Source organism: Hemitrygon akajei, chromosome 8, assembly GCF_048418815.1.
Source record: "Hemitrygon akajei chromosome 8, sHemAka1.3, whole genome shotgun sequence".
In the NCBI taxonomy this organism is placed as follows: domain Eukaryota; kingdom Metazoa; phylum Chordata; class Chondrichthyes; order Myliobatiformes; family Dasyatidae; genus Hemitrygon; species Hemitrygon akajei.
The window spans coordinates 162,165,329-162,192,291 of record NC_133131.1 but is presented as its reverse complement, the minus strand read 5'-3'; the positions used below and the strand labels follow the sequence as shown (position 1 = coordinate 162,192,291).

Sequence of the window (26,963 nt, the reverse complement as noted above, 5' to 3'; positions counted from 1 at the left end):
TTGTTGTCCATTAATCCTGTTTACAGTTACCATTCAATAGATTTGCTAAGTATGCCCGCAGATAAAGAATCTCAGGATTGTATGTGGTGACATTTATATACTCTGATAATAAATTTAACTTTGATCCTTGACATAGATGGCATAAATGAGTTGGTCTGAAGGGCCTGTTTCAATGTATCTGCAGTTTTGTATTGATTTTGACAAATGATGGAAACCACTGTTTTTTTCTATAATACTTTTTGTAAGATTTGTACTTTTTAACAAAGTTGTGTATTTTCACACTCACTGGCAGCTAAAATAACAGTTTATCACCTTTCTCATTTTTCATTGGCTAAGCATTAGCACATTACCCACATGATGTCATTGCTTTAACTACACCTATCCTCATTATATGCGGGGGATACAGTCTTTGCAGCCGACGCATAATACGAAATCGCATAATGTGAACAATTATTTAAATGGAGAAAATAGGGATGCGTTCCGGAGTGCTTCCTAAGAATGCTTTATCTGTAATTTATTCACATTTTCATACCAATACGACGCAAAAGCAATACCACAAGGCATATTTGTATTATATTTCATCAATTTAAGGTAATGTTCAATGTAATAAATCATAGAAAGTTAACATACTAGGGTGTACAGTACTCACCAACTGTGGCAGGTGTGTTCGTTCCAGGAGATGAGTGGTTGTTGTGGTGTCGGGCAGCTTTACACAGATAAGGTGGACATCGAGCACAGCAAGGGGTGAAGGAAGACTCACAGAATAGCAGCAGGGGATGACACCGGTTTGAAGAAAGTGGTGAGGGTTGTTTGCTTGGCAGCATTTTGTTTTTCAGCATAAATTTGCTTGTAGGGAAGAAGGGTTGACAGCAGGGAACGACGGAAATGCTGACTCCGTTCTAAACTTGGGTCCGTGTCCGTCGCCATTTGTGCCAAGTGTTTCGACTTCCACCATTCCCTCACCGTTGGTAAACTCCTGGGATTTTCAAAATCGCCTGTTGCTTGCAGCATCTGAGAGATAGTTCGCCGTAAAAAAACTTGAATGTGGATCACACCTTGGTCGAGTGGTTGAATCAGCGATGTTGTGTTATGCGGCGGAAACGCACTGTTATATTACGATGAATGCTGCCCAAATGTTTAGGATGGGCTGGAACATTGTCAAGCAACAGAAGAACTTTAAAGGCAAGATTCTGTTCCCGACGGTAGTGTCCCAGAGCTGTGTTACCTTCAGCTGATGCCGCGCTGTTTATAATTTCCAACTTTTTTTCAAATGTTAAAGCGGTTCTCTGATGCTCGGCTGATGGCCCAGGACATGACATCGGACGCTTAGGAGGCATAGTTAAATATTTCAAGCATAAAATCACTGCACCATAGGTAAAACCAACAAAAGTTTAAGAGTGCAAGATCGCACATCCACAGCTTGCCAAAACCAGTGCGAGTCTGGCAGGAGTTTGACTGTGAGGCGCGCGTACCTGACTTGTATTGGCGGGAAAGCGGTGCTTCTCGTCCCAACAGTGAGACTGTGAGGCGCGCGCACCTGACTTGTACTGGCGGGAAAGCAGAGCTACTCGCATAACTGTGAGTTTTGGACGCATATAAGGAGGCAATGGTAGAAATAGGTTTCTCGCATAACTGTGGATCTGCATAGTCTGAAGACGCATATAACGAGGGTATGGTGTATGTAGCCTATTAACTAATTCATTCCTATCTAAGGAATTTCCCTTATCTATAAAAGTGAAAGATTTTCAAGAGTACCTCTTTATTCCTTTGTCTTACTCCCCTTAGCATTAATTCCCTTTTTAGCATTGTTTCTCAGCTCTTTATTTAGTTTGCTTAGTAATTGTATGTTTGTTTGCACTCTAAAATAAACTGAGATCTTGTAATTAAGCCTGCTCGTCATTTCTGACTCCCAGAAGAACACAAAGGATCAGAAATTAAACGATGGTCTAACAGAAGCATCAGATAAGTTTGATGATGTTCACCATGACTGGGCCGGCTCCAGTGCTTACTCATTAATACAACTATGAGGACACAATGGGTATCCTGATGCAGAGATTCAACCCAAAATATTGACAATAGATGCTGCTCAATCCACTGAGCACTCTGCAATCAAAGATACGCAGGTACTCAGGAAACTAACAATCCGCTGGTCAGGAGAGACTGGAAACAGAGGCCCATATGGTTGTTCGGAGGGGCGGTGGGAATCACAAGTGCCTATGACCACCCTTCAGGTCACTGGGGTCAAAGGTCTGTAGTCTGTGTGAGTCCGAATGTCAAGGCCCAAAGGTCAAAACCATGATTGGCAAATCCTGAAGTTGAGGCCCAAAGGTCAAAACCGTGACCTATGAGTCCTGGGTCGATACTCAAAGTTCAGTGAGTGACGGAGAGCAAAGCCAAAGGTCAAAGTCCAAAGTCAGTGAGCATGGAGGTAGAGGCCTGAAGGTCGAGTCTTTAAATCTGGGCCAGAGACGTCATGTTGGAACCCATTGTCTGCAAGCCTGGGTGTCTGGGGGCCTGGAGGCAGCCTGCCCTGAGGTTGGAAGACTGTCTATGTGTGTGAGGCGTTAGGTGGGCAGGAGGGCAGGAAAGGGGGCTGGTTTTCTCGCTCTGCTCTGTTGTTGTTGCTTGTGTTGATCTGCTGACTGTTGCGGGCATGCTATGTTGGCACTGGAATGTGTGCCGACACTCACGGACTGCCCCCAGCACGTTATTGTTAAACACAAACGACACACTTCACTCTATGTTTCGATGTACACGTGATAAAGAAAAATCTGAATCTGAATCACATTGCTCGTTGCTACAGTCACTGCTTTGGGACTAAAGTGACATATTGAGCCAAGCGATAGAGCAACATCAGATCCCCTTGCCAAAGGGATTTCAGTGAACTAAATGACTGCATAAAACAATCCAGCAGCTCTATAGTAATGATTAATGATGATATAGCTTCTATTTTCATTTCTATTAATTACTTGAGCTTAAATTCCCCATTTCCCATAGTGGGATTTGAACTCACAAATCTAACCATCATGCGGCCATAACCCTTGTAAATTAAAGGAAATTAAGCTAGTAAAAGAAGGAAGCACTGTAAAGAAAATTTAATGTAAGTCTTGCTTTTAAAGCCCAAGTGTCTGGCTTTACTGCTTTCTCTGACAACTAGTCAGCCTCTAAATTATACCGCAGATTTATAAACCTAAACTCATTAAAATGTAATTACAAATACTGGTAGTTTTTATTTTCTGTAGCATGTGAAGGTTGAGTGGAGTGAGATTCCTCTTTCAAATGCAGCACAGGTTACAATAGATATTCAGAGCCAAGAGCAGCAGGACTACTGTGTGCATTTTGGCTTCTCCTTGTCATCTGTCCATGGAACGAGAATGACGCCAGAGTGAGATAACTAAACCTTTTTACTGAGTCATGCTAGTTAAGGTACACGTGGGCAACTCACAGTGTAGGAGTGACAGCCAGCCCCGCAGAGACGAAAACATGCACACTGGAAAGCCCGTGCTCGAAAGGGAGTGCATCCCACGCCTCGAAGGCCCAATAGATTTACCGCGCGATCTTACCTGCTACATTCTTGCAATCGATCTGATATAGTATACACCCTGTGTAACCAATTTAGAACGTAGAACACTACTCTCAGTGTAGGCTCTTCAGCACATGATTTTGTGCTGACCTTTTAAACCAGTGTAATCGATCTAATCCTTCCCTCCTTAATAATCCTCCATTTTTCTTTTATCCATGTGCCTATGTAAGTATTCCTTACTGCCCATAATGTACCTGCCTCTATCAATACCGCTGGCAAGGCACTCCATGGACTCACCACCCTCCGTGTGGTGAACTTAACTCTGACATCCCCCCTATACTTTCCTCCAATCACATTAATATCATGTCCCTTGTATTAGACATTCCTGCCCCGGTTAATGTCTCTGGCTATCCTATCCACTCAATCTATGCCTTTTATCTACTTCTACAAGTCTATCAAGTCACCTCTCATCCACCTTCACTCCAAAGAGTAGAGCTCAAGCTTGCTTAACGTATCCTCATAAGACGTGCTCTCTAATCCAGGCAGCATCCTGGTAAATCTCCTCTGCATGCTCTCTAAATTTCCCACATCCTTCCCATAATGATGCAACCAGAACTGAATGCAACCCTGCAGGTGAGAAGTTCTGCACAATTCCACTGATTGTATTCTAGAAACATAGAAAACCTACAGCACAATACAGGCCCTTTGGCCCACTAAGCTGTGAACATGTACAGACTTTAGAAATTACCTAGGGTTATGCATAGCCCTCTATTTTTCTAAGCTCCATGTACCTATCCTAAAGTCTCTTAAAAGACCCTTTTATATCTGCCCCCACCACCATTGCCGGCAGCCCATTCCACACACTCACCACTCTCTGCATAAAAACCTTACCCTTGTCATCCCCTCTGTACCTACTTCCAAGCACTTTAAAACTCGGATATCCATTTCAGCCCTGGGAAAAAGCCTCTGACTACCCATACGATCAATGCCTCTCACCATCTTATACACCCCTATCAGGTCACCTCTCATCCTCTGTCACTCCAAGGAGAAAAGGTCAAGTTCACTCAACCTATTCTCATAAGGCAAGTTTCCCTATCCAGACAACATCCTTTAAAATCTCCTCTGCACCCTTTCTATAGTTTCTACATTCTTCCTGTAGTGAGGTGACCAGAACTGAGCACAGCACTCCAAGTGGGGTCCAACCATGGGTCCTATAGAGCTGTAACATTACCTCTCGGCTCTTAAACTCAATCCCACGATTGATGAAGGCCAATGCACCATATGCCTTCTTAACCACAGAGTCAACCTGCATAGCAGCTTTGGGTGTCCTATGGACTCGGACCCCAAGATCCCTCTGATCCTCCACACTGTCAAGAGTCTTACCATTAATACTATATTCTGCCATCACATTTGACCTACCAAAATGAACCACCTCACACTTATCTGGATTGAACTCCATCTGCCACTTCTTAGCCAGTTTTGCATCCTATTGATGTCCCGCTGTAACTTTTGACTGCCCTCCACACTATCCAGAACACCCCCAACTTTGATGTCATCAGCAAATTTACTAACCCATCCCTCCACTTCCTCACCCAAGTCATTTATAAAAATCACGAAGAGAAGGGCTCCCAGAACAGATCCCTGAGGCACACCACTGGTCACCTACCTCCATGCAGAATATGACTCATCTACAAACACACTTTGCCTTCTGTGGGCAAGCCAATCCTGGATCAACAAAGCAAGGTCCCCTTGGATCCCATGCCTCCTTACTTTCTCAATAAGCTTTGCATGGGGTACCTTATCAGACGCCTTGCTGAAATCCATATACACAACATCTACTGCTCTACCTTCATCAATGTGTTTAGCCACATCCTCAAAAAATTCGATCAGGCTCATAAGGCACAACCTGCCTTTGACAAAGCCATGCTGACTATTCCTAATCATATTGTACCTCTCCAAATGTTCAGAAATCCTGCCTCTCAGGATCTTCTCCATCAACTTACAACTACTGAAGTAAGACTCACTGGTCTGTAATTTCCTGGGCTATCTCTACTCCCCTTCTTGAATAAGGGAACAACATCCGCAACCCTCCAATCCTCCGGAACCTCTTCCGTCCCCATTCATGATGCAAAGATCATTGCCAGAGGCGCAGCAATCTCCTCCCTCACCTCCTACAGTAGCCTGGGGTATATCTAGTCCAGTTCCAGTGACTTATCCAACTTGATGCTTTCCAAAAGCTCCAGCACATCCTCTTTCTTAATGTCTATATGCTCAAGCTTTTCGGTCTGCTGTAAGTCATCCCTACAATTGCCAAGGTCCTTATCTGTAGTGAATACTGAAGCAAAGTATTCAGTAAGTACCTCCGATACCTCCTCCGGTTCCATGCACACTTTTCCATTGTCACACTTGATTGGTCCTATTCTCTCACATCTTATCCTCTTGCTCTTCACATACTTGTAGAATGCCTTGGGGTTTTCCTTAATCTTGCTCACCAAGGCCTTCTCATTGCCTCTTCTGTCTCTCTTAATTTCATTCTTAAGCTCCTTCCTGCTAGCCTTACAATTTTCTAGATCTCTATCATTATCTAGTTTTTTGAACATTTTGTAAGCTTTTCTTCTTGACTAGATTTTCAACAGCCTTTGTACACCATGGTTCCTGTACCCTACCCATCCTTTCCCTGTCTCATTGGAACATACCAATGCAGAACTCCAGGCAAATATCCCCTGAATATTTGCCACATTTCTGTCATACATTTCCCTGAGAACATTTGCTCCCTATTTATGCTTCCAAGTTCCTGCCTGATCGCTTCATATTTCCCCTTACTCCAATTAAACATTTTCCTAACTTGTCTGCTCCTATCCCTCTACAATGCTATGATAAAGGAGATAGAATTGTGATCACTATCTACAAAATGCTCTCCCACTGAGAGACCTGACACCTGACCAGGCTCATTTCCCAAGACCAGATCAAGTACAGCCTCTCCTCTTGTAGGCTTATCTACACATTCTGACAGGAAACCGTCCTGAACACACCTGACAAACTCCACCCCATTTAAACCCCTTGCTCTAGGGAAGATGCCAATCAACATTGGGGAAATTAAAATCTCCCATCACGACAACTCTGTTATTACTGCACCATTCCAGAATCTGTCTACCTATCTGCTCCTCGATGTCCCTGTTACTAAGTGGGTGATCTATAAAAAACACCCAGTAGAGTTATTGACCCCCTCCTGTTTCTAACTTACACCTACAGAGACTCAGTAGACAATCCCTCCATGACTTCCTCCTTTTCTGCAGCTGTGACACTATCTCTGATCAGCAGTGTCATGCCTCCACCTCTTTTGCCTCCCTCCCTGTCCTTTTTGAAACATCTAAAGCCCGGCACTCTAAGTAACCATTCCTGCCCCTGAGCCATCCAAGTCTCTGTAATGGCTACAACATCATAGCACCAAGTACTGATCCACTCTCTAACCTCATCTGCTTTGTTTATGATACTCCTTGCATTAAAATAGACACATCTCAAGCCATCGGTCTGAGTGCATCCCTCCTCTATCACCTGCCTATCCTCCCTCTTACACTGCCTATAAGCTTTCTCTATTTGTGAGCCAACTGCCCCTTCCTCCATCTCTTCAGTTTGTTCCCCAACCCCCCAGCAATTCTAGTTTAAACTCTCCCCAACAGCTTTAGCAAACCTCCCTGCCAGGATATTGGTCCCCCTCGGTTTAAAGTGCAACCCATCCTTTTAGTACAGGTCACGCCTGCCCCAAAAGAGGTCCCAGTGATCCAGAAATCTGAATCCCTGCCCCCTGCTCCAATCTCTCAGCCAACCATTTATCCTCCACGTCATTCTATTCCTATTCTCACTGTCGCGTGGCACAGGCAGTAATCTCTTGCTATTAATGGAAGATCTGATGGATCACATAGAGTTCTGGCAAACCTCCACACATCAGATCCCTGTGCAAGTCGTACACTTCAGTGGCCATAAAGGCAACTTCAAGTCCTGTTTCTCAAGACAGACACAGTTAACTCATCTTTCCTGCAACTCACCAAATGCAGTTTGACTTCAGCCTGGTGAGTTCTCTGATAGAGATGTGGAGGTTTAATATCACACACAAGCAGGGGTTAAAATCTTAAAGGCATCAGTTAATTGTACACTCAAGCATGTGGTATCCATCATCAAAGACCCTCACCATCCAGGACATTACTACCATCAGACCCACATTCAGTGTCTTAGGCACAGCTTCTTCCCATCTGCTATCAGATTTCTGAACGATCCATGAACCCGTGAACACTACACTATTCCAACTTTGCACAACTTCGTTGCTTTTTTTGCAGCAATACAGTGCATAACATAAAAATGCAACAGATTACAGTAAAAAAAATAAATTGTGTAATATCGGAATTTCACAACGTACAGCACTGTGCAAAAGTCTTAGGCACATATATATACCCAGAGTGCCCAAGACTTTTGCACAGTACTGTATTTGTCAACGTGGAATGGAGAGCGAGTTTGTAAATTTGGCAGGTGCAAAATAGAGGGCTATGGGTAAACCTAGGTAATTGCTAAAATAAGTACATGTTCCGCTCAGCATTGTGGGCTGAAGAGCCTGTATTGTGCTGTAGGTTAGGAGTGGCGAGGGTGCAGCGCCACGGGGGGGGGGGGGGGTAAGGAGTGGGTGGTGAGGGACAGGTGGCAGAGATGGCATACACACCCAGCCCTGATACGCCAGGCGACATCATTTGATTCCAAACTATTTAACGGTTCATTACAGAACATCTCTCTGATGCTTCCTGCTCCCATCCTTCTCCCTTCCCCTTTCTCCAACCATGATTCCCTTCTCCCTGCTGCTTTCTCACTCTCAATCCACAATAGAGACCCACATCAGAATCAGGTTTAATCATCACTCACACATGTCATGATTAGTTTTTTTACAACAGTTCAGTGCAATACATAAAATTACTAGAGCTCTGTGCAAAAATCTTAGGCACCCTAGTTATATATGTGTGCCTAAAACTTTTTCAGAGTACTGTATGTCAGTGATAATTAATCTGATATTGATCTTCATTTCACCTTCTGAATTTTAATTTCACCTCCAGCCCTAGCAACATTTTTGTGAATCTATCCTGCAGCTGTGAAACCTTCAGTTTAATCACATCCTTCCTGTGCAGCGCAGCAACCAGAACTGTACATGAAACGCCAACCAACATAACGTCTCAAGTCCCAAGTTCATGTCCCCTGTCTCAAGAGAATGGCCAAAGTTCCACAAGTCCCTCTGATAACTTGGCAGCTATGAAATGTGATCCAGAAGGATAGCAACAAAACTTCTCCTCAGGGGCTCTTCTTGCCTTTAAACAAGGAACGTAATTCTAATTGCATCCATGGTCACCAGCATTACAATAATTGTACACCAAATAAAGGTAATTCTTTTTGTGGTTCCCATCAATCCTGTTGAAGCATTCATTACAAATGAAGTGCAGAGAAAACTTGCTCAAAGATTACCAGTTAGAATGCCCACCAACATGGAACAAGACCTCCCCCTGGTGTTCAATTATTTAACTGCAGCTTGGTGAAGGCGGACCATTCACTTCAGAGTCGTAGAGCACTACAGCACATAAATAAGCTCTTTGGCCCACCTAGTCAGTGCCAAATTTATCCTTCGTAGTTCCACACCTGGATCATAGCCCTCCATACCTCTCCCATCCATGTACAGATAAAAATTTCTCTTAAATGTTTTAACTGAATCTACATCTACCACTTAGGCTGGCAGCTTGTTCCACACTCTTTACCACTGTCTGAAGAGGGCCTCCTTAAATATTTCACTTTTCATTTTTAACCTATGACCTCTAGTCTAGTCTCACCCACCCTCAGTGAAAACAGCCTGCTTACATTTACCCTTTCGATACCCCATTGCTGCCTCAAAATGCTTCAACCTTACTCCATTGTGGAAAAAACTTTGCTTGTTAACATGGATAGAAAAAAAAGAAAGCTGTTTGTTTTTGTGCATTACAACATTCTGCTGATATACTGCTATTTCACAAGAAATTTGCATTTCTACTTCTCTTTTGTGTTCTTTTCAGAAGTTCGCAAAATGCTTATCAGCCAGGATGCTATACACTGTATCTGTATGTATCTATTTAGAAATAGTGCACGGAACTGGCCCTTCCAGCCCAATGATCCACACCACCCAGCAACTCACCTATATAAACCTACCCAATCACGGGACAATTTATGAGGGGTGATTGATAAGTTCATGGCCTAAGGTAGGAGATGAGTTATTAACTTCAAACTTTCTGCATAATCACTCAAAGAGTTGAACTGCATGTGTATGTAACGAGAGCCGTATAACTCATCTCCTTCTACCTTAGGCCACAAACTTATCAACCACCCATGCTGTGGACACTTTCTGGAGGTCCAAGATCCGTATGCTCCACGACCGCTGGACTAAGTGTGTAAATGTAGAAGGGGCCTATGTTGAAACATAAATGTGCTAGGTTTTCCAAAATTGACTCCTTCTACCTTAGGCCACAAACTTATCAATCACCCCTTGTACAATGACCGATACATCTTTGGACTGTGGGATGAAACCACAACACCCATGGGAAACCCATGCGTTCACAGGTAGGGTGTAAAAACTCTGAACAGTACCGGAATTGAACTCTGATGCCCCAAGCAGTAGTGCTGTGTTATCAAGGTGCCCCGTCACTCCTGAGGCTGGTACTTACTCATCAGAACTTGCTCACTGAAAATTAAAAACAGAGATTGCTTCAAAAGGCCAGCTTCAGTGGAAAGTTAAGCTTTCTGCTTAAAGGTATGAAATATTTCCTTTGATGTGAAACATTAGCTGCTTCTCTTCCCTCGGTTGCTGTCTCTCCCCATTGAGTCTCCTGTTTCCAGATGCTGCAGTTCCTTGATTCTCATTTGCTCCCTGACGCTGAGGAGTCACCAGGATTCGAAGGCAGCACTGTGGACCTCAGCATAGCCTTGGTCTAAAGAGCAGAGATCTAGAGATACGTTATGTGTGACTGGCCTTGTTATCAGTGCAACATTCCCCATGTGTGTGGTCAAGACGCCCTACCAAATCTTGAATTTAACAGGGCAGAGGAGAAACACTGCTATGCTGGAGTTCCACATGACACAAAGAAAGATGGCCATGGCTATAAAGGTCAGCCATCACAGCCCTGGAATGACACCACAGGGATCTCTCAGAGCAGAGTCCTAGGCCCAATCAGTTTGAGCTGCTTCAACAATGATCTTCCTGCTACCATTAAGTCAGGGCGATGATACTCGCTGATGACTGAACAATGTCTGCAAACCTTCATAAAGTGAAGTCAACTCAGCCAGCTCCATTACAAGCATACGCCTCCTACCACTGAGGACATCTCCAAAAGGTGGTGCTTCAAGAAGGCAGCTTCCATCATGCAGGACCTTCACCATCCGGGACATATCCTCTACTCAACACTACCATCAGGGAGGAAGTACAGAGGCCTGAAGATGCACACTGAACTTTTTAGAAACAGCTTCTTGCCCTATGCCATCAGATTCCAGAACGGTTCATGACCCATGAACACTACTTCACTATTCTTCCTTTGTGCTATTATAACATCAGCAATTTTTATGTCTTGTACTATACTGCTGCCACAAAACAACAAATAAGTCAGTGATAATAAACCGGATTTTGAATCTGAACATATCACTCAACCCTGGGTTGACAAGTGACAAATGGTGTCCATTGGCACTTCACTGCCAGGAACTAACCAACTCCAACCATCACTGACTTCTGGGTCAATGAAGCCCTTCTATCAACGTCAAGGAGCTGACGCTCACAGGGATCAGTGGCAAAAACAGAACAGCTACGAGAGCAGACTAGAGATCAAATATCAAGGTTAAAGTCAAAGTAAACGTATTATCAAAGAATGTATATGTTATATATGTATATGTATATTACTAAATCTAGGTGACACCGCCTCAAGATTTAGGGGAGTAGATTTAGGATGGAGATGAGGAGGAACTGCTTTTCCCAGAGAGTGGTGAATCTGTGGAATTCTCTGCCCAGTGAAGCAGTGGAGGCTGCCTCAATAAATATATTTCAGACAAGGTTGGATAGATTTTTACATAGTAGGGGAATTAAGGGCTATGGGGAAAAGGCAGGTAGGTGGAGATGAGTCCATTGCCAGATCTTATTGAATGGTGGGGCAGGCTCAATGGGCCTGATGGCCTACTCCTGCTCCTATTTCTTATGCTCTTATGCTGGCATGAGATTCCTAGGAAAGCACGTGTACTGTATGTTACCACGAGAGCCTCAACATTCATTTTCTTGCAGGCATTTACAGGAAAATAAAGAAATATGATAGAATTTCTGAAAAACAATACATAAAGAGGGAGTGTCAAACAATCAAGGTGCAGAAGAAGACAAAGAAGACAAGTATCTGGGAGTACAGTTAGACGAGAAGCTAGACTGGACTGCCAACACAGATGCCTTGTGCAGGAAGGCACAGAGTCGACTGTACTTCCTAAGAAGGTTGGCGTCATTCAATGTCTGTAGTGAGATGCTGAAGATGTTCTATAGGTCAGTTGTGGAGAGCGCCCTCTTCTTTGTGGTGGCGTGTTGGGGAGGAAGCATTAAGAAGAGGGACGCCTCACGTCTTAATAAGCTGGTAAGGAAGGCGGGCTCTGTCGTGGGCAAAGTACTGGAGAGTTTAACATTGGTAGCTGAGCGAAGGGCGCTGAGTAGGCTACGGTCAATTATGGATAACTCTGAACATCCTCTACATAGCACCATCCAGAGACAGAGAAGCAGTTTCAGCGACAGGTTACTATCGATACAATGCTCCTCAGACAGGATGAAGAGGTCAATACTCCCCAATGCCATTAGGCTTTACAATTCTACCGCCAGGACTTAAGAACTTTTTAAAAGCTATTATTAATGCTTTTTGAGATAGTGATTTAGATGCATATCATATTTTTTACTGAGTTAAGTATTGTATGTAATTAGTTTTGCTACAACAAGTGTATGGGACATTGGAAAAAAAGTTGAATTTCCCCATGGGGATGAATAAAGTATCTATCTATCTATCTATCTATCTATCTATCTAAATTGTGTAAATGAGAATACTACTGAGAACATCTTGTTTCCTATTCCCAGTTGGGTGACGGGGTGGAGATACATCTCTACTAAAGGAGGTGTGAGATGCTCCTTCCCTCCACTAGCCCGCAGGTCACCCTTGGGCAAGGTGCAGCACCTGCTAAGCCCCCCTCCCCCCGATCAGGGTCAAATAAAGCCATGGGAGCGGGTGGTAGATGGTTGTATGAACAGTTGGTGTGTATCAGAAGTCCTGGTTATGTGACCACTGACGCCAGGCAGACAATCTCTGAAGAGAATTGGGGTCACCGGTCTTGTAAAGACACTGCCTAGAAGAAGGCAATGGCAAACCACTTCGGTAGAAAAACTTCCCAAGAACCGTAATAATCATGGATAAGACCTTGATCGCCCACGTCATGCAGCATGGTGACTGAGAACGTGAGTTATAAACTCATGTATTGTAGATACCACAACCACATCCACCATCTGCAAGGCACATCAGGCATCTGATGGAAGACGTTCAATTTGCCTGGAGAGTACGGCTCCAATAACACTTAGAAAGTTATACACCATCCAGGAAAAAGCAGCCCATGTTATTGGTGACCCATCTACCAGCTAAATATTCTGTTCTTCCATCACTGAAACACAGTGGTAAACTTAGAACCGTAACATTTCATTCTCCATTCCATTGGTTTCCTCAATGTAATGAAATAATGTGTACAGTCAGCCTGCAAGACAAATTATTTCAGCATATGTCGGTGCATGTGACAAAAATAAACTAATTTAACTTGTGATCTAACGAGTCTGTGAGGGAAATCCGAGCCAGTGTCAGCAGGCCTGAGTCTGAGTCTGTGAGGGGAATCAGAGCCAGTGTCAGCAGGCCTGAGTCTGAGTCTGTGAGGGAAATCAGAGCCAGTGTCAGCAGGCCTGAGTCTGAGTCTGTGAGGGAAATCAGAGCCAGTGTCAGCAGGCCTGAGTCTGAGTCTGTGAGGGGAATCAGAGCCAGTGTCAGCAGGCCTGAGTCTGAGTCTGTGAGGGGAATCAGAGCCAGTGTCAGCAGGCCTGAGTCTGAGTCTGTGAGGGAAATCAGAGCCAGTGTCAGCAGGCCTCAGTCTGAGTCTGTGAGGGAAAATAGAGCCAATGTCAGCAGGCCTGAGCCTGAGTCTGTGAGGGAAATCAGAGCCAGTGTCAGCAGGCCTGAGTCTGAGTCTGTGAGGGAAATCAGAGCCAGTGTCAGCAGGCCTGAGTCTGAGTCTGTGAGGGAAATCAGAGCCAGTGTCAGCAGGCCTGAGTCTGAGTCTGTGAGGGGAATCAGAGCCAGTGTCAGCAGGCCTGAGTCTGAGTCTGTGAGGGAAATCAGAGCCAGTGTCAGCAGGCCTCAGTCTGAGTCTGTGAGGGAAAATAGAGCCAATGTCAGCAGACCTGAGCCTGAGTCTGTGAGGGGAATCAGAGACCAGTGTCAGCAGGCCTGAGTCTGAGTCTGTGAGGGAAATCAGAGACCAGTGTCAGCAGGCCTGAGCCTGAGTCTGTGAGGGAAATCAGAGACCAGTGTCAGCAGGCCTGAGTCTGTGAGGGGAATCAAAGCCAATGTCAGCAGGCCCGAGTCTGAGTCTGTGAGGGAAATCAAAGCCAATGTCAGCAGGCCTGAGTCTGAGTCTGTGAGGGAAATCAGAGACCAGTGTCAGCAGGCCTGAGCCTGAGTCTGTGAGGGAAATCAAAGCCAGTGTCAGCAGGCCTGAGTCTGAGTCTGAGTCTGTGAAGGGAATCAGAGCCAATGTCAGCAGGCCTGAGTCTGGGAGGGAAATCAAAGCCAGTGTCAGCAGGCCTGAGTCTGAGTCTGAGTCTGTGAAGGGAATCAGAGCCAATGTCAGCAGGCCTGAGTCTGGGAGGGGAATCAAAGCCAATGTCAGCAGGCCTGAGTCTGAGTCTGTGAGGGAAATCAGAGACCAGTGTCAGCAGGCCTGAGCCTGAGTCTGTGAGGGAAATCAAAGCCAGTGTCAGCAGGCCTGAGTCTGAGTCTGAGTCTGTGAAGGGAATCAGAGCCAATGTCAGCAGGCCTGAGTCTGGGAGGGAAATCAAAGCCAGTGTCAGCAGGCCTGAGTCTGAGTCTGAGTCTGTGAAGGGAATCAGAGCCAATGTCAGCAGGCCTGAGTCTGGGAGGGGAATCAAAGCCAATGTCAGCAGGCCTGAGTCTGAGTCTGTGAGGGAAATCAGAGACCAGTGTCAGCAGGCCTGAGCCTGAGTCTGTGAGGGAAATCAGAGCCAGTGTCAGCAGGCCTGAGTCTGAGTCTGTGAGGGAAATCAGAGCCAGTGTCAGCAGGCCTGAGTCTGAGTCTGTGAGGGAAATCAGAGCCAGTGTCAGCAGGCCTGAGTCTGTGAGGGGAATCAAAGCCAATGTCAGCAGGCCTGAGTCTGAGTCTGTGAGGGAAAATAGAGCCAATGTCAGCAGGCCTGAGTCTGAGTCTGTGAGGGGAATCAAAGCCAATGTCAGCAGGCCTGAGTCTGAGTCTGTGAGGGAAATCAGAGACCAGTGTCAGCAGGCCTGAGTCTGAGTCTGTGAGGGGAATCAAAGCCAGTGTCAGCAGGCCTGAGGCTGAGTCTGTGAGGGGAATCAGAGACCAGTGTCAGCAGGCCTGAGTCTGAGTCTGTGAGGGGAATCAGAGCCAATATCAGCAGGCCTGAGTCTGAGTCTGTGAGGGTAATCAGAGACCAGTGTCAGCAGGCCTGAGTCTGAGTCTGTGAGGGGAATCAAAGCCAGTGTCAGCAGGCCTGAGGCTGAGTCTGCTGGAATCACGGACTGAAGAAGATGGCCTGTCCTGGGATTAAAGGACTGTTTATGCGTGTGGGTGGGAGTGAGGAAAGAGGCTTGTTTTGCTGTTGTTATTTTGTTACTTGTTGTGTTCTGCGTTGTTCTGCTGAACATTGTGGACATGCTATGTTGGAGCTGGAATGTGCGGCTACAACTGCAGGCTGCCCCAGCACATCCTCTGGTGTGTTAGTTATTAACCAAATGACATTTTTCACAACATTTCCATGTGATAAATAAATCACACATACACGTGCGTGCGAATAGTCATCAGTGGACTGCTGAGAACTGCTTGTTCTTGCCGATAACACCATGCAGCATCAATTTAGAGGACACGACACTCAGGGACTTGGGCTATATATATATTTTTTTGTCTGACTATATAGTTACTCTCTACCTTATATGTGACTTACGTACCTTGTGCTGTGTGTGACTGTTGGTTCTGTGTTTTGCCTCTTGGCCCCAGAGGAACGCCGTTTCATTTGGTTGTATGCATGAGTATTCACGTATGCTTGGGTGACAATTAAACTTGAACTTGAACTTATTCTGAATTTTGAATCTTGACCACAAGGGGGCACAAAGTCACTATAGATACCAAGAAGCTATTCCCCTTTCACCTTTCCTCAGCATTAAGCGGCAAGAGAGAATCCCTAAGCTACTTATCAAAGCAGGCCTGCCCAGTATCTACATCATCCTGATGCAGTCTCAGTTACGCTGGGCAGGCCACGTAGCTTGTATGCCAGATCATCGGCTGCCTGCTTTACTGCAAACTACCGAAAGATGAGCATTCCCGAGGAGGCCAACGGAAATGGTACCAAGACCCCCGGAAAACTTCACTTTGGCATCAACACAGACACGTGGGAACGTACGTCCCAGGATCGGTTTGAAAGGCGCTCCTCCCTCCGTAAGGGTGCAGTGATACAAGGCAGGAAGGACAATCGCAGCAGAGAGGCGTAGGCTGGCCAGGAAAAGCCGAGCCAGCGACCTCCCCCAAACCAATGTGACTGCCATCTTTTGTCAACACTGCCGAAGAACTAACTTACTTATTGATTGATAGAGCTACAGTGCAGAATAGGTCCTTCTAGCCCTTCGAGCCAAACCACCCAACAATCCTTTGATGTAATTCTAGCCTAGGACAGTTTTCAATGACTAATTAATCCAGCAAACAGTAAGTCTTTCGACTGTGTGAGGAAACCAGAACACCCGGAGGGAGCCCACGTGGTCATGGGGAGAACGTACAAACTCCTTACAGGCAGTGGCGGGAATTGAACCCAGGTCAGTAAAGTATTATGCTAACCACTACACTACCTTGTCACGCCGTGGAGAGCCCCATAGGGTGGACTGGCCTTTCCAGCCATCTGTATACCCACAGACCAGTCCAGCCCGTACAAAGTACGTATAACCAGAGTGGTTCGAATCCATAAGACATTGGAGCAGAATTAGGCCATTCAGCCCATCGAGTCTGCTCCACTCGACATTCAGGCTGAGACCTTTCATCAGTAGAGTCTTGACCCAAGACATCGACTGTTGATTCATTTCAGTAGTTGCAGCCTGACCTGCTGAGTTCATCCCTTTGTGAAAGCTCTGTTCCTTTCTCTGATGGTATTTCCATTCCTTCATCCACATTGGTCTCCATTTCCCTCCTTTGTTGTTTCCAGACCACATCCCTTTCCCTGGAACCCCTCTTGCTCTCCCCACCCTATGTTCTCTCCACTCCTCCTCACTTCTCTAAGTTAAAGCATACCTGATTCCAAGTTTTTCTCAGTCTCATTGATACATCTTCAATGCATTCGCTCTGTTTCTCTCCCCAAAGACGCTGCATCACACAGTATCTTCCTGATTTATCCAGCCTTGATACAGTGGATAGCAAACACCTTTCCCCAGGGTGGAAGTTCATTAAGTTACAACAGATACTCAATTCAAATCAATTAAAGTCTAATTGTCATTCAACAATACCTGACTACGTATGAATAGAGCCAAACAAAATAGTGTCACTTCAGAGCCAAGGTGCAAACACAATACCAACAGCACAAAGCACATATGAATATGAAAGTAGAATATAGAAATGGCTAAAACGAGAGGGAATAACTTTAAGATATGGTGGGATATGGACAAAAGTATAGGGGTGATGTCAGAGTGGTGGGAGCATGGTACGTACTGCCAGGTGTGGCGGCAGAAGCAGACACATAGGGACTTTTAAGAGACTCTTAGATAAACACATGGATGAACATAAAATGAAGAGCCATGCACGAGGTAAACATTAGATTGATCTTGCAGTAGGTTAAAAGTTTGACACAATAACATGGGCCAAATGGGCTATACCATGCTGTAGTGTTGTATATGCTCATAGGCATTTTGTGCATGCTTTATTATTCATTTTGGAGAGGCGGGTGTTGTAGCAGTTAATCCACACACACACACACACACACACACACACTCACACACACACTCTCACACACACACACACACACACACACACACACACACACACACACACACACACACACACACACACACACACACACACACACACACACACACACACACACACACACACACTGATTCCACTATGTACGGTACATTTTCAACCCTTTCACATGTTGCATTTCTCAGTGGAAAGACTCATCCCCACAATTATATCATACTGTGCTTTTTCAGTTCCCCAAGATCACTCTGACACCAAGACCATCAAACACCACTCACGCCAATCGCAGTTCATCCTCCTGACTTACACATCAACTCCCTCAGTGATCCTGATTGAGAAGTTGCAGAACCTGGGCCTCTGTACCTCCGTCTGCAATTGGATCCTCGACTTCCTAACCAGAAGACCACAAGCTGTGCAGATTGGTGATAACGTATCCTCCTCGCTGACGATCAACACCTCAGGGGTGTGAGCTTAGCCCACTGCTCTACTCTCTGTTTACACATGACGTTTGCACATTAGACTGTTTCATGAGAATGGACCCTTTTCTTTTTTGGTTTCTTTACTAACCATATAGTCAAATCAAGAATTATAAAACTCAATCGTTTAATCGCATATTGTGTACAGTTTGTTATTTTGTGGTACTGATTTGTAACAGGGGACACATCGTGCAGCATCCACCCAAACGACATTTCTTAAGTTTGGCCGGGCCAGGGGGCTGTCATCCCCTATATTAAGTTGCTAGCCGAACTGAGAGTTACATATTCAATATATGTAATTGATTTAATTTTTATTATTATTATTATTTTATTTATTATTTTTTCTCTCTCTGCTAGATTAGGTATTGCATTGAACTGCTGCTGCTAAGATAACAAATTTCACATCACACGGCGGTGATAACAAACCCGATTCTGATTCTGATCCTATCTCTCACCTCACAGCCCCAGGCAATGTGTGTTCACAAGTTAACCTTCCAACACAACCAGATGATGTAGAAGGAAACCAAAGCACACCGAGAAAGCCTATGTGGTTACAGGGACAACGCAAACCCTAGGTCACTGGAACTGAGGTGTAGGAAGTTTACCAGCTGCACTATGATATGCAGGTGAGTTCACAGAGTCACCGTGCATGGAAACTGAATGACCTTTCAGTTCAACTTACCCATGCTACTGTGCTGCCCAGTGAGCTAGTCGCATCTGCCCGAGCTCAAATTTATGTCATTCAAATTCATAAAGATAAAAACTAATACACATAAAAAGCAGGAGGAACTCCTGGTAGAAGTCTTTGCCTGAAACGTTGACCTTTTTATTCCTCTACGTGGATGCTGCCTGACCTGCTGACGTCCACCAGCATTTACCTGTGTTTGTGTTTCTAAAAATTAAATATCTGATTCTGGAAATCTGAAGTGAAAAAAGAAAATGCTGGAAGAATTGCAGGTTTAAAAACACCTATAAAAAGATAAACGGTAACATTTTGAACCTGTGACATCTTCAAAAGTTCATTTATTATCAAACTAAACTCCTCTGAAATTCTTCAGTTCTAGGAGCGGCCATGAAACCACACAAGAAAGGCAGCACGATTATCAACCCCCAAAATCCCACCACCCCGCAGGAAAAACAAAAACGGAACAGGCACATCGGTCCCCAAATCCCTCCTCCTACACGGAAAATATTATTCTAATCTAACACCTTATTAGAATCTGACTGTTTTGGTGGGGGAGATCATTTTAAGGTGATTGGAGGGGTATAAGGGGTATTTTGGGGGAAGAGAGAGGCCAGACCGCGCAGGCACGTGATGTCCGCCAGTTGAGCACGAACAGTTTAAAAAGAAGGCAGCCATATCCAGCAGGCAGCGTTGGGAGAGGCAGCAGAGGGAAAAAGGGCTTTGGCTCAACGGGCTTCGGCGGTAACAGGAAGAGGTGAGGCAGTTGTTGATTGCAAAAGGAGGTAGTATGTGTGTGAGGCCAGTTTTCTGTGGTCGGTGTCAGATGTGGGTGGTCCTGGAGTCTCCCGGCGTCCCGGACGACAACATCTGCACCCGGTGCATCGAGATGCAACTCCTAAGGGAACATGTTAGGGAACTGGAGCTGCAGCTCGATGACCTTCGTCTGGTCAGGGAGAGTGAGGATGTGATAGAGAGGAGTTACCGACAGGTGGTCACTCCGGGGCCACGGGGGACAGAGAAATGGGTAACAGTCAGGAGAGGGAAGGGGAAGAGTCAGGTACTAGAGAGTACCCCTGTGGCTGTACCCCTTGACAATAAGTACTCCTGTTTGAGTACTGTTGGGGGGGACAGCCTATCTGGGGGAAGTGGCAGTGGCCGTGCCTCTGGCACAGAGTCTGGCCCTGTGGCTCAGAAGGGTAGGGAAAGGAAGAGGAAGGCAGTAGTGATAGGGGACTCTATAGACAGGGGTTCTGACAAGCGATTCTGTGGACGCAGGAAAGAAACTTAGATGGTAGTTTGCCTCCCAGGTGCCAGGGTCCTGGATGTTTCTGATCTCGTCCAAGATATCCTGCGGTGGGAGGGAGAACAGCCAGAGGTCGTGGTACAGATTGGTACCAATGACATAGGTAGGAAAAGGGAAGAGATCCTGAAAGAAGATTACAGGGAGTTAGGAAGGAAGTTGAAAAGCAGGACCTCAAAGGTAGTAATCTCGGGATTACTGCCTGTGCCACGCGACAGTGAGAATAGGAACAGAATGAGGTGGAGGATAAATGTGTGGCTGAGGGATTGGAGCAGGGGGCAGGGATTCAGATTTCTGGATCATTGGGACCTCTTTTGGGGCAGGTGTGACCTGTACAAAAAGGACGGGTTGCACTTGAATCCCAGGGGGACCAATATTCTGGTGGGCAGGTTTGATAGAGCTGTTGGGGAAGGTTTAAACTAGTTTGGCAGGGGGGTGGGAATCAGAAAGTGAGTGCATGGATTAAGGTAGAAGGACAAGGGCATGATGCTAAGAGTTCGGAGTTGATGAGGAAGGACAGGCAGGGGACAGAACATAATTGTAGCCATTTAAAGGGCTTAAAATGTCTCTATTTCAATGCTACAAGTATTAGGAACAAGGAGGATGAACTTAGAGCATGGATTAGTATGTGGAACTACGATGTTGTGGCCGTTACTGAAACTTGGTTGGAGTAAGTGCAGAATTGGATGATGCAGGTCCTGGGGTTCACGTGTTTTAAAAGGAATAGGATGGGAGGTAGAAAAGGGGGGAGAGTGGTATTGCTGGTCAGGGATAGTATCACGGCTATAGAAAGGGAGGACGCTGCAGAAGGAGTGTCCACGGAGTCAGTCTGGGTGGAAGTCAGAAATAGGAAGGGATCAATCACTGTGCTGGGAGTAGTCTATAGGCCCCCAAATAGCCGTTGGGACACCGAGGAGCAGATAAGCAGGCAGATGTTAGAATGGAGCAGGAAATACAGGGTAGTAGTTATGGGTGATTTTAACTTCCCTCATATGGGGCTGAGTTTTTCAGGTGTGTTCAAGAAGGATTCCTCACACAGTATGTGGACCGGCTGACGAGAGGAGAGGCTATACTGGATCTAGTTTTGGGTAATGAACCTGGTCAGGTGACAGACCGCTTGGTGGGGAAGCATTTTGGTGGGAGTGACCACAACTCCCTTAGCTATGGAAAGGGATAAAATCAGACAAAATGGTAAAGTGCTTAACTGGGGAAGGGCTAACTTTGAAGGGATGAGGCAGGAACTAGCCAGAGTAAATTGGAAACAGATGTTCAAAGGGGAAAGCACAGAAGTAATGTGGAGGAAGTTTAGGGACCACTTGAGTTGGCTTCAGGATAGGTTTGTCCCACTGAGGCAAGGAAAAAATGGTAGGGAAAGGGAACCGTGGCTGAGGAAACATGTGAGGCAACTCGTCAAGAGGAAAAAGGAAGCATATGTTAGATATAAGAAGCAGGAAGTAGGAGGGGCTTATGAGAAATATAGGGTAGCCAGGAAGGAGCTAAAGAAAGGACTTAGGAGAGCTTGAAGGGGGCATGAGAAGGCCTTGGCATGTAGAATTAAGGAGAACCCCAAGGTGTTCTATATGTATGTGAAGGATAGGAGAATGACGAGAACGAAGGTGGGAACGCTAAAGGATAAAGAGGGCAACATGTGCCTGGAGGTGGAGGAGGTTGGGGAGGTCCTAAATGAATACTTTGCTTCAGTATTCACAAGTGAAAAGGATCTTGATCAGGATGAGGTTGAAGTAGAGCGGGCCTGTGTGCTGGACAATGTGGAGATTAGGGAAGAAGAAGTGCTGGATCTTCTTAAAAACATTGAGATTGATAAATCCCCAGGGCCGGATAAGATACACCCCAGGTTGTTGTGGGAATTGAGAGAAGAGATCACAGGAGCATTAGCCATGATCTTTGAATCCTCTTTGGCTGCAGGGGAAATGCTGGAGGACTGGAGAATGGCAAATGTAGTTCCCTTGTTTAAAAAAGGTAATAGGGAGAAACCTGGGAACTATAGACCGATGAGTCTTACGTCAGTGGTATGCAAACTACTGGAAAGGATTCTTAAGGATAGGATCTATGAGCATTTGGAGAAGTACAGTCTATTCATGGATAGTCAACATGGCTTTGTAAAGGGAAGATCGTGCCTCATGAGCCTGATTGAGTTTTTTGAAGAGGTAACAAAAGAAATTGATGAGGGTAGGGCAGTGGATGTGGTCTACATGGAATTTAGCAAAGCATTTAACAAGGTCCCTCATGAGAGACTCATCCAGAAAGTCATGAGGCATGGGATAAGTGGAACCTTGGCTGTTTGGATAAAAAATTGGCTTAAAGAAAGAAAGCAGAGGGTAGTTGTGGAAGGAAAGTATTCTGCCTGGAGGTCGGTGACTAGTGGAGTGCTGCAGGGATCTGTCCTGGGACCCCTGCTATTTGTGATTTTTATAAATGACCTGGATGTAGAGGTGGAAGGATGGGTGAGTAAGTTTGCAGATGACATGAAGATTGGAGGAGTTGTGGATGGAGCTATAGGCAGTCGAAGGTTACAAGAGGATATGGACAGGTTGCAGAGTTGGGCAGAAAAATGGCAGATGGAGTTCAATCCGGACAAGTGTGAGGTGATGCATTTTGGAAGGACAAATCAGAAGACTGAGTACAGGATTAATGGTCAATTACTTAAGAATGTGGATGAACAAAGGGACCTTGGGGTTCAAATCCACACATCCCTCAAGGTCACTGCACAGGTTGATAGGGTAGTTAAGAAGGCCTATGGGATGCTAGGCTTCATTAACAGGGGGATTGAGTTCAAGAGTTGACAGGTCATGTTGCAACTCTACAAATCTCTGGTGAGACTGCCCTTAGAGTATTGTGTTCAGTTCTGGTCACCTCATTATAGGAAGGATGTGGAAGCAATGGAGAGGGTGCAGAGGAGATTTACCAGGATGTTGCCTGGATTGGAGAACAAGTCATATGAAGCAAGGTTAGCAGAGCTGGGACTTTTCTCTTTGAAGTGTAGAAGAATGAGAGGGGATTTGATAGAGGTCTACAAGATTATGAGGAGCACAGATAGGGTGGATAGTCAGTATCTGTTTCCCGGGGCACCAATAGCAAACACCAGAGGGCATATGTACAAAATTAAGGGAGGGAAGTTTAGGGAAGACATCAGGGGTAAGTTTTTTTACACAGAAGGTTGTGAGTGCCTGGAATGACTTGCCAAGGATGGTGGTGGAGGCTATAACATTAGGGGTACTTAAGAGCCTCTTGGACAGGCACATGGATGAAAGAAAAATGGAGGGTTATGGGGTAGTGTGGGTTTAGTACTTTTTTAAAGGATTATATGGGTCAGCACAACATGGAGGGCTGAAGGGCCTGTACTGTGCTGTAGTGTTCTATGGTTCATTCAAAATCAGAACTGGAATCAGGTTTAATATCAATGGCATATTTGTGAAATTTGCTGTTATGCAACAGCAGTACATTGCAATACAAAATAATAAAAACTGTAAATTACAGTAAGTATATATATATTTTAATTGTTAAATCAAGTAAATAGTGCAAAAACAGAGACAAAAAAATTAGTGAGGCAGTGTTGATGCGTTCATTGCCCATTCGGAAATCTGATGGATGAGGGGAAAAAGCTGTTCCTGAATCACTGAGGGTGTGTCTTCAGGCTCCTGTATCTACTCCCTGATGGCAGCAGTGACAAATAGCAGTGATTGCAAAAACAAGCTCAAGTGCAAGCAAAAATAAAAATGCAAAGCCAGAAGCCTTTTGTTTTTGCATTTAGGGAGGAAGTGAAGATGTCTTGTGGCTTTGGAAACTTCCTCTTCCCTCAAATCGTCAATACAGCATTATGTTTGATGTCAGTGTGTACAACTGGCTCCCTGGCTTAGGTGCAACCCCTCTTCTCGCATTATTTGCCCCAGTAGGTAGGTTCTTTATGTGGCAAGTGCTGGGCTGCTTCATGAGCTGTCAAGTCCGATGATTCACAGTTTCCTCCAGTTGCTCCAAGCCTCACCAACCCATTCAACAGAGAGTGGTGACAAAATGCTGAGGTTTCTGGCTGTATCCACAGTGGTGAGCTGATGCAAATGTCATCCGGGAGCATTTAAACTCAAGTAGCTAATACATGCAGATAAAAAGTTTGTACATGCTGAACAAAAAAAAAGTATATTAAATTATGAAGGGGACAGAGAGGGTCAATGAGCACATATTTTTTGCAGGGTCAGGGAATTAAGAACCAGGGGGTGAAGGTTTAGGTCGGAGGGGCAACAGGAACCTGAGGGGAAACTTTTTCACCCAGAGGGTGGCAGTATATGAAATGAACTGCCAGAGGAAGTGGCTAAGGCAGGCACATTGACAACTTTTCCAAGGTACATGGACAGGGACATGGAGTGGAATGGTTGAGAGGGACATGGACCAAATGCAGGCAAACTGGACAAGATTACAGGGGAATTTTGATTGGCACAGTGGGTCAGGCAGTGTCCATGGGGGGGGGGAGGGGGGAAGGAACTGTCAACACTTTAGGCCCAAACTCTGCATCGGGGTGTGTTTCTAGTCTTCACTGACTCTGGCTCTGGTGACCCCATTTACCCCCACAGAATAGCTATGTAAGTTTTCACCCTAAGGCACTTCCTAGTGCTGATAGATAATTAAGCAAAAAAAGACAAAAGAAGTTTTGCAACAGAGACGTTCACTTTCTTTGTGCCACGTGAGACAAGACAATTTATTTCTCTGAAACGCTGAAGTTTTGGCTGTGGTTCAGTGAGTGGCTCTCACAAATCTGAGTCACATTGTGGTTCCAAGTCCTCTCTAGAAACCAGAGCTCAACAGTTGGGCTGTCTGTCCTGGGCAAGTACAGAGAAACCACAGCATTGTCAGAGGAGCGCCTAACACCTGGTAACCTTATTAAACAGACACAGTCATAGAGCACTGCAGCACAGAAACAGGCCCTTTGGCCCATCTAGTTTGCTGTGGCCTGGCTTTCTGCCCAGTTCCATCTGCCCGTACCTATATCATAGGCCTCCATACTGCTCTCATCCGTGTACCTATCCAAACTTCCATACAGTCCTAAAGTCATAGAAAACTACAACACAGAAGCAGGCCCTTCGGCCCATCTAGTCTGTCCCACACCATTAATCCGCCTATTCCCATCAACCTGCACCCAGACCACAGCCCTCCATCCCCCTCCCATCCAGGTGCCTATCCAAATTTCTTTTAAATGTTGAAAATGTACCCCTATCCACCACTTGCGCTGGCCGCTTGTTCTATACTCTCACTGCCCTCTGAGTGAGGCAGTTCTTCCTCATGTTCCTCTTAAACATTTCACCTTTCACTCTTAACCCATGACCTCTAGCTCCAGTCTCACCCAAGCTCAGTGGAAAAAGCTTGTTTGCATTTACTCTATCTAGATCCCTCATAATTTTGTAGGTTCTATCAAATCGCCCCCTTGATCTAGGGGAAATAAAGTCTTAGCCTACTCATCCTTTCCCTATAATTCAGGTCCTCAAATCCCCAACATCCTTGCAAATTTTCTCTCTCAATCTTATTTATACCTTTCCTGTAAGTAGCTGACTAAGTCTGTACACAGTTCTCCACATTAGGTCTCACCAAGTGGCGAAAGCTCTCTTTACAACCCTATCTAGCTCTGATGCCACTTTCAGGGAACTGTGGATTTGCACTCCCAGCTCCCTATGTTCCACCACACTCCTCAGTGTCCTACCACTCACAGTGTAAGTCCTACCTTGCTCTGTCCTCCCAAAGGGCAACACCTCACACTCATCTGTCTCCATTTTCAGCCCATTTATCCACTGGTCCAGATCACACTGCAAGCTTTAACTGCCTCCCTCACTGTCCACTATACCCAGTTCACTATACCCAGTCATTCACAAATGTGCTGATACAGTTTACGTGGGGCACGTGGACAAGTGGTTAAGGCTTTGGGCTAGCAATCTGAAGTTCGTTAGTTTGAGCCTCAGCCAAGGCAGCGTGTGTGTCCTTGAGCAAGGCACTTAACCACACACTGCTCCTGCACATTTATAGCCAGTGGTGGCGGTTGGTGCAGTATGGACAAGACAAGACATCATCATCCAGATCGTTGATATACATGGCAAAGAATAACAGACCTAGCACTGATCCCTGCAGCACACCGCCAGTCACAGGCCTCCAGTCAGACAGACAACCATCTACTACCACTCTCCGGCTTCTCTCACTAAGCCAATATTAAATCCAATTCATGAATGCGAGAAAATCTGCAGGTGCTGGAAATCCAAAGCAACACACACAAAACGCTGGAGGAACTCAGAGGGTCAGGCAGCATCAGCATTTCATGTGTGTTGCATGCCAAGAAACTCAACCCTAAGTCATCCCTCATCAAGAACATAAGTGTTGCAACTACGTAGTCTTCAAGTTCAAGTTTACTGTTGTGGGTATTACATATGCTGGGTATAAATGCCATAAAATCGGCTTTTTGCAGCATGAATTAACATTATCTTGAATTAACATAAATTATACATAACTTGTATAATTAGACTTAGGGAAAGACAACAAAAAATCTACAGGGACTAGCTTTAAGACAACAACATTGGAGCAGAATTAGGTCATTCGACCCATCAAGGCTTCTCAGGCTTTCCATCACAGCTGATTTATTAACCCTCTCAACCCCATTCTCCTGCCTTCTCCCCG

At 45.3% G+C, this 26,963-nt stretch overlaps 1 protein-coding gene across 6 annotated transcripts in view; it reads right to left on the bottom strand.

Moving 5' to 3' along the window:
• Window positions 1–26,963, bottom strand: part of prkag2a (protein kinase, AMP-activated, gamma 2 non-catalytic subunit a) — a 515,738-nt gene that overhangs the window by 248,869 nt on the left and 239,906 nt on the right. The window contains exon 1 of one of the 6 annotated variants that reach the window (XM_073054950.1): window positions 650–851. The exons of the other annotated variants lie outside the window; for them this stretch is intronic. Coding sequence (XP_072911051.1) covers window positions 650–839 — 190 coding nt within the window. The 5' untranslated portion in view covers window positions 840–851. Of the gene's footprint in view, window positions 1–649; window positions 852–26,963 lie in introns of those variants that run through there. 6 annotated transcript variants of the gene reach the window in all.